The following is a 13150-nucleotide window of genomic DNA, read 5'->3' on the forward strand; positions in this document are numbered from 1 at the left end:
TTGGGCTATAGTGACTCCCCTGGTGGCGTCTCCTGCACCGACGCTCCCTCACATCCACGCAGCCAAACGGCCACATTATTTACCCTCAGAGCAAAGTGTGTGTGTGTGTGTGTGTGTGTGTGTGTGTGTGTGTGTGTGTGTGTGTGTGTGTGTGTGTGTGTGTGCTCACCCATGACAGAGACGTCATACTCGATCAGGAACAGAGCCTCCTGGCCGCTCTGCATCAGCATGGTCAGAGCGTCAGCGTGCTTCTCCCTGTTTAAAGGCATCCCGTCTATGCTCAACACTCGGTCTCCGGCCTTCAAAGTGCCCTCTCTGGAGCAAAACCCAGGAGGAGAAAGACAGAAAAGATAAAAAAATAAATAAGCATTTGGCACAAGATGCTCCAACAAGCGTTTAAAGCAGCGGTCACGGTAAATCATTAAACAGTTCCACATGAGCGTTGCCTCCCAGGTGAGTAGAAGGATAAACGAGATAAGAGGCCGTAAAAGTCTTTGATGGTGAATTATGTTTGCTCCAGTGTGTTTTTTCGGTGCTCTCGAAATGGGGAAAAGTGCAATATTGCATTAGCCGCAGGATGAGCAGTGCCCTTTTCTGCTTTGAAGATAACATACATGTGTCACCGCCTCAATTTCATGCACCGGCCTGAGCGAAGACTGATGCCAAAGAAATAATGTGCACGGAAATAAACTGCTGATTAAAAAGCATTATCATTAATAATAATCTAATCCCACATGATTACTGCGGACCAAAAATAAAGCAATTACTAAAACACATGTGCATTAGTCCATACATCTAAATATACTGTGTATAGGAACATTCATTCATGCACACATACAATAATTTGAATGGGCTCGTTCATGCGTGAACAAGACATAAAATGCATTCAAGCCACATAAATAGAAGGACTTGTGTACCAACAGAAACACTAACTCAGCCCTCATGCCCTCACCTGTCGGCGGGACCTCCAGGCCGGACGTACGTAACCACCAGAGGACGAGACCTGCGCCAGTCCTCGTGGAAGCCTCCTGAAGAAAACAAAAACATAAATCAGTGCAAAAAGAAATTAAAGTGAATTATTTTCACTGAAGGATTTACACAGAGAACGAGCCGTCCACTTACCTCTCATGACAAATCCAAAGCTGTTCCCCTCCTTGTGTAAACACACCTCTATGGTTTTGGTTAAGAGTCCTGAGGGGTTCTGGACTAAGAGTCGAACAGGAAAAAAAAGGACAGATTCAGCAAAATATTATTAGCGATTTTGATTAAAATGTCATCTGTTAGAGTGTTGAATCATTAGAGTGAATGAAGCATTGTGGAAATATGTTAAATCAATCTCAGTGGGGTAATTAATTGTATGTATTTGACACATGCTAATGATTGGAGAGCAGTAAGCAGCCCCGAGACCAACTGCCTCCATCAAGGAAACCCAATAAGTATTGATCCGGTGCTTTGCAGGACGAAAGATGTCTAATTAAATCAGGGATGTACTTATTAGTAGTTATTTTGTCCGAGGTTCTGCTGTAGCCAAGACTTCCTTTTCCATGTGCTGCTTGTCTGATTAGCAACTAGTTTAGAAGCTAATTTTAAAACAATGAAATGCTTAAACATGATTGGTCGATACTACTCGGACTACGAAATCTTCAGATTCTACATATGAATGCAAAATGGATGATTGAAAATGTGGATATATTTGCATTATGTATTTGTATTTTCTTTTGCTAACATATTTACACAGCTAATAGCCTTAATTTTCTCCTGAATTGAGTTTTTGAAAAACACCACTTTAGTGTCAGAATGTCCGGTCCAATATTTACTTTGGTGACAGTGGAGCAAAAGAATCGGTTATAATCGGTGTTCACCTTCTCCCATTGGAGTTAATAGACTCAGGTACAGGAGGCAACCTCCTGTTCTGAAAAATGAAGCCAATGCTGAAGTGCCTTAAACCTGCAATGTCTCTACTGACCAGCAGGGGGCGATATCCTTTGGTTGTAAAAAAATGAAGTCAGATTGTATAGAAGTCTATGAGAAAATGACTCTACTTCTCTCTTGATTTATTCCCTCAGTAAACATTGTAAACATGAGTTTATGGTCTCAATCTCTAGTTTCAAGTCTTCTTCAATACAGCATGATGTTCATTTAGTAAATGATGCTCCATTTAGAGTCAAACAGACCATAAAGCAGGGTATGCTTTAGGGCGGGACTACATTGTGATTGACAGGTCGCTACCAGAGCCGTATACGGCGTCTCTACGTCACTCCTCTGCAGTCCAAATATGGTAACCTCTGTTCACTGGTTGCAAAAAACCAAGATGGCGACGGCCAGAATGCCAAACTAGAGGCTTCAAAACTGAAGTCCACAAACCAGTGGGTAACATAACCTGCCGCTAGTCTCCTAAAAATATGTAAATGCTCCTAAAAAAAAGAAAGAATTTTGACTTTCCACCCATTTCCTTCCTTTCTGAATTTGAAACCACAAAGCATTTTGTTTAAATGTCACAGTCTCTAAAACATCTGAGCATCTGTTGGTTAGAACATTCACCTCGTAGAACTTACACCTACCGAATGGAGGCAGCTCGTACTCCACCTCCAGCACCACCCGCTCCCCGATGTTCTTCAGCAGGCTGATGATCTCATCGTGGCGAAGCTTCGACAGGTTGATGCCGTTCACTGACTTGATGTAGTCTCCTACGTTCAGCTGGTCACTCCTGTAGAGTCATGGACAGGCCGTCAAGATTAAGGCTGGTTTAATAACCGGGCCTCTAGCTTCACTGCACGTCACTTTGGTTTTGTAATTGCAAATACATCCTTAATGTAACTCTGCAGAGCATTTTAGCCACTTTTAAGCTCATTTATTGGCTCTACGTCTAACATTATTTCCTCTAAACTCACTGCAATTTTGCTACAGGTCGACCGAACGACACCAACAAACAAGCTGATCCGTTCATGAAATCAAAAATGAGATGCAACTGTCTGATTAGAAATTAATAATCTGGCTGTTCTAACTGTCCAAACATAAAAAAAAAAATTCTGTTAGTCAGCATGTCGTGAGCGGATGTCTAAAAGGTTTTTCAAACACTGACACAGATGATTGTACTCGCTGTCTCACATATGACGTTCTGAGTCAACACGCTGCTCATTTTTAGCCACTTTTTAGCTCATTTATTGGCTCTACGTCTCACATTTTTCTCTCTAAACTCACTTTAATCCAACTGTTTTCCTACAGCTGGACTAAAACGACACCAACAAACAAGCAGATCTGTTCATGATCAAAATGAGACGCAACTGTCTGATTGGAAATGAATAATCTGGCTGTTCAAACTGTGTAAAATCTGCATAAATAGAACTAACAGTTATTAAATTTGGGTCCAAACTGTACTAATAATCTGTATTTCGACTAACAGTGAGCCAATTTATTGGCTCTACGTCTCACATTTTTCTCTCTAAACTCACTTTAATCTACCTGTTTTCCTACAGCTGGACCAAAACTACACCAACAAACAAGTGGATCCATTCACAATCAAAATGAGACGCAATTGTCTGATTGGAAATTTAATAATCTGGCTGTTCAAACTGTCTGAAAGACACATAAACAGTTATTACATTTGTGTCCGAACAGTACTAATAATCTGTTAGTCAGTATGTAGGCTAACAGTGAGCGGATGGCTGAGAGCATCCTCAAACACTGACACAGATGAATGTACTCGCTGTCTCACATCTGACGTTGTGAGTCAACACGCCATTGGAGGGCTAATTAATTAAAAAGATGTTCTGCCCTCTCTCACCTTTGGGCTACTGCCAATCAGCAGTGACAGCAGACAGAGACAGAGACAGAGAGAGACAGACGTCTTGACCGGCCTGTCACTCTGTCATCACTGCCTGTCTCTCTCTCTCTCTGCTGTCTGTCTGCCTGCGTGTCTCTCCTCCCAGTGAGTTAGCCAGCACTTCAACACGAGCTTGAACTCTGCTGTGAGAAGACGAGCTGTTTGGAAGAATTAGCACCGTGTCTGTCTTTAGAAACTCCTCGGATGTGACAGGCGATGGCATACTTGTCCAAGACATTTTCAGAGGGGCTGTGTCATTCTTGCAAAAGTGTTTGTGTGTGTGTGTGTGTGTGTGTGTGTGTGTGTGTGTGTGTGTGTGTGTGTGTGTGTGTGTGTGTGTGTGTGTGTGTGTGTGTGTGTGTGTGTGTGTGTGTGTGTGTGTGCGTGTGCGTGTAACACTTCAGTCACACGATGCTTAATCATCATGAAACGTAGGTCCTCCACTACATTTTCCTTTTTCGTCGGGTTGACGTCTGGGAAAATTTGTTTAATTGAGTCTTTATCAAGCATCTTTGAAGAAAAAAGAAACCATACAGTGAACAATTGTTGTGTTAATATTTATATTAATATTAGTGTGTACTTTTTGTATTTTGATGCTTTGGGAACTCAAGCCACAATAAATATCACTAAACTGACAATAAACTAGTTTTGCCAAGCGGCCGCATTGCAGTTTATATACAAGAAGTTTATATACATTTCTGTCCAAAATGTCATTACATTAGTGTGAAATTTAGGGCGTTGTGGCCAAAATCTTCTATCACAATAGATTTTCAGGTTTAATATCTTGATAACTGCATAAATCAAGATATAGTATGTTTTTTGGTAGTTAAATAAACTAATAGTCTTTGTGAAATAACCACATCATAAAGCGATTTACGATACTATATTGTGAATAAAATACATATACATAATTTTTAATGTGAAGATGTCGGACATATCTGCCCAGAGAATTGTTTTTGTCGTTGCTGTTTACATTCCTAATGATGCAAATTTTAAAAAAGCACTACAAGAATGTACTACTGCTTTGTTTTGTTTATCATGTGTTTGTTGTGTTACAAACAGGCTGCAACTGAATTTTGTTGTGCAAGTGAAAAGTATTTCCTCATTTCATTAAGAACTTTAGTGCAAAATCCCTAAAAACAATTTCAAGTGAAATTAATAAGTAAACACACCGTTTTAATGCATGCACACAAATACCGAGTGATCAGATTAAGACAAAAGTCTTAATAGACGTTTTAGTTATTATGTGTTTGTTTTTACCAATTTATGGCCATCCTATTAACATTAAATTATTATATTTAATTTTAGCCCAGGCCTGCTGAAATGTTCAGAATTAACAAATGAATTCTTGAGTTATACAAAAATGTGTTTTGAGAGGTCACAGGGACCTTTGACCAGCAAATTCCAATCAGTTTAATCTTGAGTGCAAGTGGAGGTTTGAAGAAAACTTAGCTCAAGGCGTTCCTGAGAATGGAACGAACATGACGCCACGGTGACCTTTGACCTCAAAAAATCCAATCAGTTAAACTTTGAGTTCAGGTGGACGTTTGTGCCGAATTTGAAGAAATTTGCTCCAGGCAAATATTACCATCTAAGACAACAGATCGGGGACTTTTCGGGTTTTACTCTCACGGATGGCATCAAACTGATCCAGCAAAACCCCTACAGTCCTAAAGTAGAGGAGAGCTGGTGTAACTTTGCAACACGTGCACGTTTGTGCCGCGCACAATAACAAGTCCGGACAGCTCGGTGTGGTCGCCAGGTCTTTTAAACCACATCCCAAGAGCAGTGATCTCACCTGGCAGCCAGGCCACCTGGCCGTAGGTTGGACACTCGGGGCTTTCCGTCCTTGTCGGAGCCTCCAGAGATGGTGAGGCCAAGGCTGCTGCCTTCCCTTTTCATCAGGTCGACCGTGGTCACTCCTCGGTGCTCCTCTGCTGACAGACACAGGCACAGATCCACAGTCAGCATTAGCCTCCGCTTGACAGGATCACCCCGTCTGAGAGGCGACTCAATCCCTCTCTCCTGGATCTCTCACACAAATGCCCTCTGACACACACGACCACATACTTTTATTTTCTCACATTCCCTGTCCTGTCCTTGTTCCTTAAAATCTCTCGATCTGAGTGAATCTTTGTGACGGATTCAGGAGGAGGAGGAGGAGGTAGCAGTCAGTTTTATTAATAGAACTCAATACTTATAAAGGAAAGAAAACAATGCATTATTACAACAAAGAATCACTCATTGAGCTGCAGACTCATGAAGTGAATTGTATTGAGCTTCTTGACTCTGAGTGATACGTGGCTCTATAGTTACAGGACTCATTCTGTCCTGTGGTCCACGTTCTGCTGTGCTGTTAGAAATGTTCTACGTGAAGTCTACCGAGTGTGGTTTAGTGCAAATGACAGGAATGCCACACATGCATTTTTTGTTTTTTTTACCTTATCTAAGCATTCAGAACGTTGCAACATCAAAGAAAACAGACACATGCATGCAGACAGAACATCTCAGTCAAAGACAGCATGACTCTTTTTTTCAGGGACGCAGATAAGAGAAAGAAAAGAAGATGTCAGGTTTGATTGTGTTTCTACCTGAGAAGCTGCGCCTGCAGGACGAATGTGATTGGTCAGCTGCCCCGGACTCCTTGCCCCCCTTAGAGTACGGCCCTTCATCTGAGGAGACGGCAGGGAGGAGAAGGTGCTGTTATGAAGCGCTGTGGTGACATGTAGGGAGGCTAAAGTGAACAGGACCGTCCACTTGACAGCGCAAAGTGACAGCTGCACACATGTTAGCGCTTTGAAATGCACCCTGGGTAATAATGAGAGGTAGAGACTGGGTGGAGGGTTCGACTCTTTTTACTGACTCATGTTTTAATGAGTCGCTCAGAAAAAACTGTCGGGTTTTCACGTCACTGATGTTAGCGAAGAAAGCAGCGAAATCCAGCAGTAACATGTACACACACTGCAAAGTTAAACAGCGTGTACCAACTATGAGGTAAAAAAAATAACACTAATTACAGTTTCATGATTGGTCAATCAAAATTTAGTCATAGTAAACTATTAAAAATTCAAACTCATGGACCGTATGACGGTGGCATGGAAACAAAATGGACATAGGACTGTTTTCTGTTTTCCGGTCTTCCGATCACTCCAATTCTCTCGCAGGGACCGAGCTAGCTCTCTAGCAGACAGCTGTTTAGTTAAGTGGCGTGCTAATTGGACCATGATTTCATGCTACACTGGTTGCAGAAAATGAGCTGTACAAAAGTCGTCACTCATCTGGTGATAGGGACCTGATCTCCTACGCTGTGACAAGAGTTAGTGGATAAAGAATTAAGTTGTTCAATTTTCAGTTAAAGGCCTTTTAAAACCAGGTGCACTTTTCATACAATTAAATTCATACGTCGATATATATATTTTTTGAACAGTTGTATTTCATGAATACTATCACGCGAAAAATAGATCATTTTTGCCCAGAACACTGTTGATTTGAGCTTTTGCACATCAAATGACGTCATCAACCATCACATTGTTGGGCACACAGGTTGATTTGCGCCTATATATATATGAAACAACATCCCGGAGGCTCTGTAGTCAAAATCAAAATGGCAAACTTTATTAGCGCAACCCAAATCTATTCCTTCCTTCCGTTTTAAATTTTTACAAAAAAAGGCCATGTTCACAGGCGAGTATCTCACAATTTCGTGTGGTTTATTCGTCACGACAAATTGGTTTGTGGACTGATGTTATGAAGCTTCAAGTTCAGGGATTTCTTCTCTTTTTCGCAACCAATGAACGGAAGTTACCATAGATAGAATGTGGAGGAGTGATGTAGAGACGTGGTGAAAGGCTCTGGTAGCGGCAGCAACCTGTCAATCACAGTAATCCCGGCCTAAAGCATACCCTGCTTTATGGTCTGTTTGACTCTAAATGGAGCATAATTTACTAAATGAACATCATGCTGTATTGAAGAAGACTTGAAACTAGAGATTGAGACCATAAACTCATGTTTACAATGTTTACTGAGGGATTAAATCAAGAGAGAAGTAGAGTCATTTTCTCATAGACTTCTATACAACCAGAGGAGTCGCCCCCTAATGGCCAGTAGAGAGAATGCAACACTTTAGCATTTTCTCCACCCGCCTGAACGAACCCGAACTGAATCCGAGTGACCAGCTTGAACTAAAGACCCTGGAAGGTGTTCCCACCTTTTTTCCATAATCCCATTAAAGGTTGAGTTTTTTTCTTTTTAAAAGCCCCTCTCTGTCTGCAGAGGAGACCCTTGAAAACCATTAATTTAACACCAGAATACATTTGCGGGCGAGTTTGACGTATGCAGCTACCAAAGCATGGGAATTATCCTGAAGGAGCAGCATGCGGTTAATGGACTGTTCGAGGCACGGAGAGGAAATCATCATTTTCATGTCATTTACAGTAGCTGCTACAAAAAAAAGCTGGGAAATGTTCAATCCTCTCTGCAGGGAGACAGATGTTTTTTTATTTATTTTGTATTACTCATAGTGGGACCCACTCCTGACAGAGCACAGGCATGGGCCTCAGATTAGCAGATCCACTGCTCGGCCCTCTGAACCTGAATGCAGCCATACGAGCATGTCAGCAGTCGCAGGGAAACGGACGTGGCACTTCTCTAATCCTGTCCACTGCAGATTACCTTTTCATCTGAGTGAACATCATATCACAAACTTAAAGAGGTCTCTTTCTTAAAAGAGTGGAGGGGCCATGTTAGCGCCTTGTGCTACAGGCATCAAACACCACAAGATTGAGTGTTTATGATTTAATACTATGCAGTACAGAAACTTGTTAAAAAACGTATTTTTCTAACACCCCATATTCTAAAATAATTTATAAACCAGAAGCTTTCAAACTGTTCGGAGCATTAGACAGATGTGTAAGTGGAAAACGACAGTTGCACACTGGTGTTTCAAGGAATTACGGTACTTTACAGTCTTAAGCCCCCGATTACCACGATTGCCGTCAAAGAAAGTACTCCTTCTCGGGTACAAATATGAACCCACAGCCATGATGCACACACTTTAGATACAATGTGACACTTTGCAAGAATGTCATTGATTTTGATGTACAACGAAATCAACTTTCAAAACGTTGCTTTCGAAAGCATTGTAAAAAACGCTCCTTTTAACACCAAACTTGCCTGAGAATCATCACGTTTTTAACTTTTCTCCAGTGTCACAGTAATTCAGCGACAGTCAGTTGTACACCCATGGGCACGATGCATTTGAGGAACAGTTAAAAGCTAATTCGGCATCCTTTTAAATGTAAGTTGTATCCCACAACTAACATTATACTTCCTGTTTACATCCCCTAAAACGTAGATTATCTACCAGATAGAATTAGGACAATGAATAATTAAGGTGAGAAAAATCGAAAAATGATATTATACCTTGAGTCACATGTTGTACTTCACACAGACCTATAATATATGGCATATTTTTTACCAATCAAATACATCTAAAGAAGGATCTACTTTCATTGTGCTCTAGAGGTCAGAAATTAGACCTGTCATCGTTTAAGAGGCGTCATCCCCGGCCTGACAGTTTATCAATCTGACATGAAAAATGACATGACTCATATTCCCCCATTTCAATCTTTTATTTGTGCTGATCTGCAAAGACTGAACTGGGGGATAAAAAGTGCTCGGAGGGCCTCGAACACACCGCCTTCTCTCTGTCCACATCCAGTTATCTACATGTGAAGATGAGGCCTTTAGACAGCTGAGAGGCATGGATCCTTTGTCAAACCTTCTCTGACCTTAAACCTCCGGGCAGATACTAGCAGCAAAGAAGAAGAAAAATTCTTGTGCTCACAGCTGCGTGAGTCAGACCTCAACCACAGAAATATCTGCCGATGAATGGAACATACATACATATGCATATTATGGTATTTCACACTAATCTACACACACATCCCTGCACAAATGTCCTGTTCGGTAGCTGTGAGGCACAAACAAAGTGAGTGACACATCACAAACACATCAGGGCCGAGGCGGAATAAGCCTTGTGACCACGCGGGCTCCTGGGGGCCGCTGACAGTCCAGCAGCTGTCATTGCAGTCAAAAGGCAATATAAGCTCTGGGTAACGTAGGCACAGCGCTGTGCACGTGACTGAGCGCTACTGTACCGTCAAGCCACCCCCCCTCCAGCTCATCATTCCACCCTAACGGCCATTTAAATGGAGATTAATCAAACAGCCCCAACAATGAAACAACTGCCCCGCTCTGTTGTCTTTGCAGAGGAGGTTAGTTAACAGCTGGAGGATGAGTTTCTGCATCTGAACGACCTCGGAGCGCCGCAGCGACTGAAATAACATTTATGCTATATGGCATAAATATGTGGCGGGTTAATTAACTCCTGGTTTAATTCAGGGCACTGTGAGCCAGTCCTCTAAACCAATGAGAATGTAGGTTAAATAAGGGGGGCGGCACTCACAGTCACAATGAAATCATAACGCTATTTTCAGAACGTAAAACTTTATTTATAAACGCGGGGGCCCTGCCAGACCCAGTTTACGATGCTATATCTGCCCCAATTACACACAGCGTGGTGGCATGCAGAGCTGGTGGCCAAGTCCACTGACATTTAAGATCTCTCACAGCCAATCACAGCCATGATTCATGCATTATAGTAATTCTACACTCAGATTTTTGAATCAGTGTGGATTACAGATTACAGAGAACAGGTGATCCAAGTGGCACAATCCTCCACTACATTAACACACATGACGACCTCTTTGACTCCACGCTGCCGCTCTCTTACCGATGCTGTTCTTGGTGTCTCTCCTCAGACCACACAGCATGGCTGGAGTGTTTTTTTGTTTTTTTTTGGTCAGCGTAGCCGCCCTTTGGAGGAAGTAACCTCGCTGATCTCTGGTAGTGGACCGAGAGCTGAGGGTTTTAAAAAGAGTCTCAGCCGCTCACATGAAACACCATCATCGTTTCTTCATCATCCTTAACCTTTTGTCCCTCGTTTTGCAAAAAAAAAGAAAAAGAAAACCACAGAGGAATTTGGCTCCAGATGGCAAACTGTGATCCTCAGATGGTCCCCTATTTACACTCTCTATTGAAACTCCTCAAATATCTAAATCCAAGCTTTTTTAATCTATAAAATCCAAAGCATGGAGAGCAGTGCTTCATGTCCTCTTCTTTCCTTCCCGCCGTGGTTCCATTTTTGAGCTATTCTCACTAATCAGTCGTCCTGATTTTTCCTCCAGAGGGTCTATCATCCTCTGTTCACACACTCACATGAGCTCACACACAACACTCCTCCTCTCCCGCACAGAGCTGGAGTGAGTGAGTGTGTTTGCTCTCTCTCTCTCTCTCTCTCTCTCTCTCTCTCTCTCTCGCTCTGCCAGAGGGGTTCAGTGAGGCAGGCACACACGATCGTCACTCCCTCCCCCAGCAACACACACACACTCACACACTCACACACACACACACACACACACACACACACCCACCCACACACTTTCACACACACCCAGATCAGACACGCACACACTCAACTCTCTGCACAATTAACACCACCTGCACATTCATTGTCAGAATGAGCCCTGCACTGTGTCACGTTCTTTTTTTTTTTTTCGTAGAGACTGCACCCATTTTTCTCACAGAGCTTGTATCTACATCTCTGTCCCTCTCTTTTACACACGATCACACAATGGGGGGAAAAAGATTTTTGAAATTCCTCTGCAGAACAGCAGCTGTCTGTTTGAGATGTCAATGCCGTTGAACATGTTATTCATAAAAGTGCAGTTGTCGTGCACGAGGCCGCGACGACATATTCGACCCCTCGTCAGGAAGTGACGAGCAAATAGAAGCAAAAAAAAAAAAAAAAGGGAACATTTAGAAGTGAAAGTAAAATGCATTCCCCTTTAAGGTTGCACAACCAGCTCTGCTCCCAGCAGACCACATGACACATGACAATAAAAACATGACAATAAAAACCTGTGCAATACATTACACTGTCTGTAAATGTAATATTTCAGTTATTGTTGTTTTTCTACTGTTTCTTATTGCTTATTTATAATACTTCTTATTTTTTTTATTTTCATTTTTTATTTTTATCTTGTCTTTCTTCTACTATGTCTCTTGTGTGCACTTTACTCTATGCTGCTGTAAGCCTGCACATTTAATAAAGGATTATCTTATCTTATCTTATCTTAAATGCTCTCGCTTCAGGAGGGTGAAGGGGCCCTCTGCTAATCCGGAGCCCCGCCGAGGCCCCCCACCCAAACACAGACGCTCTGCTGACTGACCCGTCGCCGCACGTGTCCAACCATTTGCCACACTCACACAAGCCTCGACGCCTGCCACTTCCTGACCCCCTGCTGCCACCACCACCACCACCACCACCACCACCACCACCACCAACAACAACAACAACAAAGGCCTCCACCAGCTCCACTGGCAGCCCCTCCGAGCCTCTTCTGCCTCATTTGTTTTGCTCTCTGCAGACAATCTGCTTTACTCACTGAGACTTTGGATGCAGGAATGGGGGGGGAATTAAAACACACACACAATTCAAAAAGTCACAATTTAAAATGACACCCTCTGTTCCATAACTGCTTCTTTTTTTGTTTTTTACAGATGTGCAAAGTGACTGCAAACAAACATTTCCCTGTTTTCTAGCCGCTGTCGCGTGGAGCTTAATTAGTCAGCCGTTCCAGTGGACACAACACTCTTCGGTGTAGATAATTTCCTCTGAGACTTTTGTCCTTAATACCTCGTTTACAATGTGACCGAGCGCAGTCTTTCAGAGCGAGACTCATTAATTTCCAGCAGAATAAAGAGAGAGGGAGAGAGAGAGAGATAAAAACCCCGGGGAACAGGGTGGCAAACGTCGGGCTAATTCATAAATGTCGACTATTTTGCACTTATATAAGCATTATAGTCGAAGAGTGAGTGATAATGGAATGATTAGATTATAAATAGTAGAAAATCCTAAATAGAGGTTAGGAATGCTCCACCGAAAAGGAAACAAAGTATGGAAGAATTTAAAAAGACTGAAAAAAGAGAATAACCTGTAATTGTGTTCACTATTTAGTGCTGATTTCTACATTCTCCCAATGTTCTCTTTTGATTATCGCAAATATAACCCTTCTGACAATAGCCTACATTTCCAATAAACACAGACAAAGTGTGTGTTTTAGGTGGGAGGGCCTGACTCTTAACCTGCTCCTGCTATCAAAGTGGCCCCACTCCCTCTTGTGGCCATCAGCTCCAGGTGCAACGAGAAGTCTGACAAGCATAATGACGAATTCAGTCGTCGGCCAGCCGGATCAGTGTGTGACA

At 42.3% G+C, this 13150-nt stretch overlaps 1 protein-coding gene across 1 annotated transcript in view; it reads right to left on the reverse strand.

The window, feature by feature from the left end:
• Positions 1–13150, reverse strand: part of grip2a (glutamate receptor interacting protein 2a) — a 39121-nt gene that overhangs the window by 24771 nt on the left and 1200 nt on the right. Inside the window, exons 2-7 of the mRNA XM_054609542.1 lie at positions 6415–6495; positions 5622–5760; positions 2562–2707; positions 1123–1206; positions 953–1028; positions 170–315 (exon numbers count right to left, since the gene is read on the reverse strand). Of these exons, the coding sequence (XP_054465517.1) occupies positions 170–315; positions 953–1028; positions 1123–1206; positions 2562–2707; positions 5622–5760; positions 6415–6495 (672 nt within the window). The remainder of the gene's footprint in view (positions 1–169; positions 316–952; positions 1029–1122; positions 1207–2561; positions 2708–5621; positions 5761–6414; positions 6496–13150) is intronic.

This window comes from Anoplopoma fimbria, chromosome 12 (assembly GCF_027596085.1).
Source record: "Anoplopoma fimbria isolate UVic2021 breed Golden Eagle Sablefish chromosome 12, Afim_UVic_2022, whole genome shotgun sequence".
Classification (NCBI taxonomy): domain Eukaryota; kingdom Metazoa; phylum Chordata; class Actinopteri; order Perciformes; family Anoplopomatidae; genus Anoplopoma; species Anoplopoma fimbria.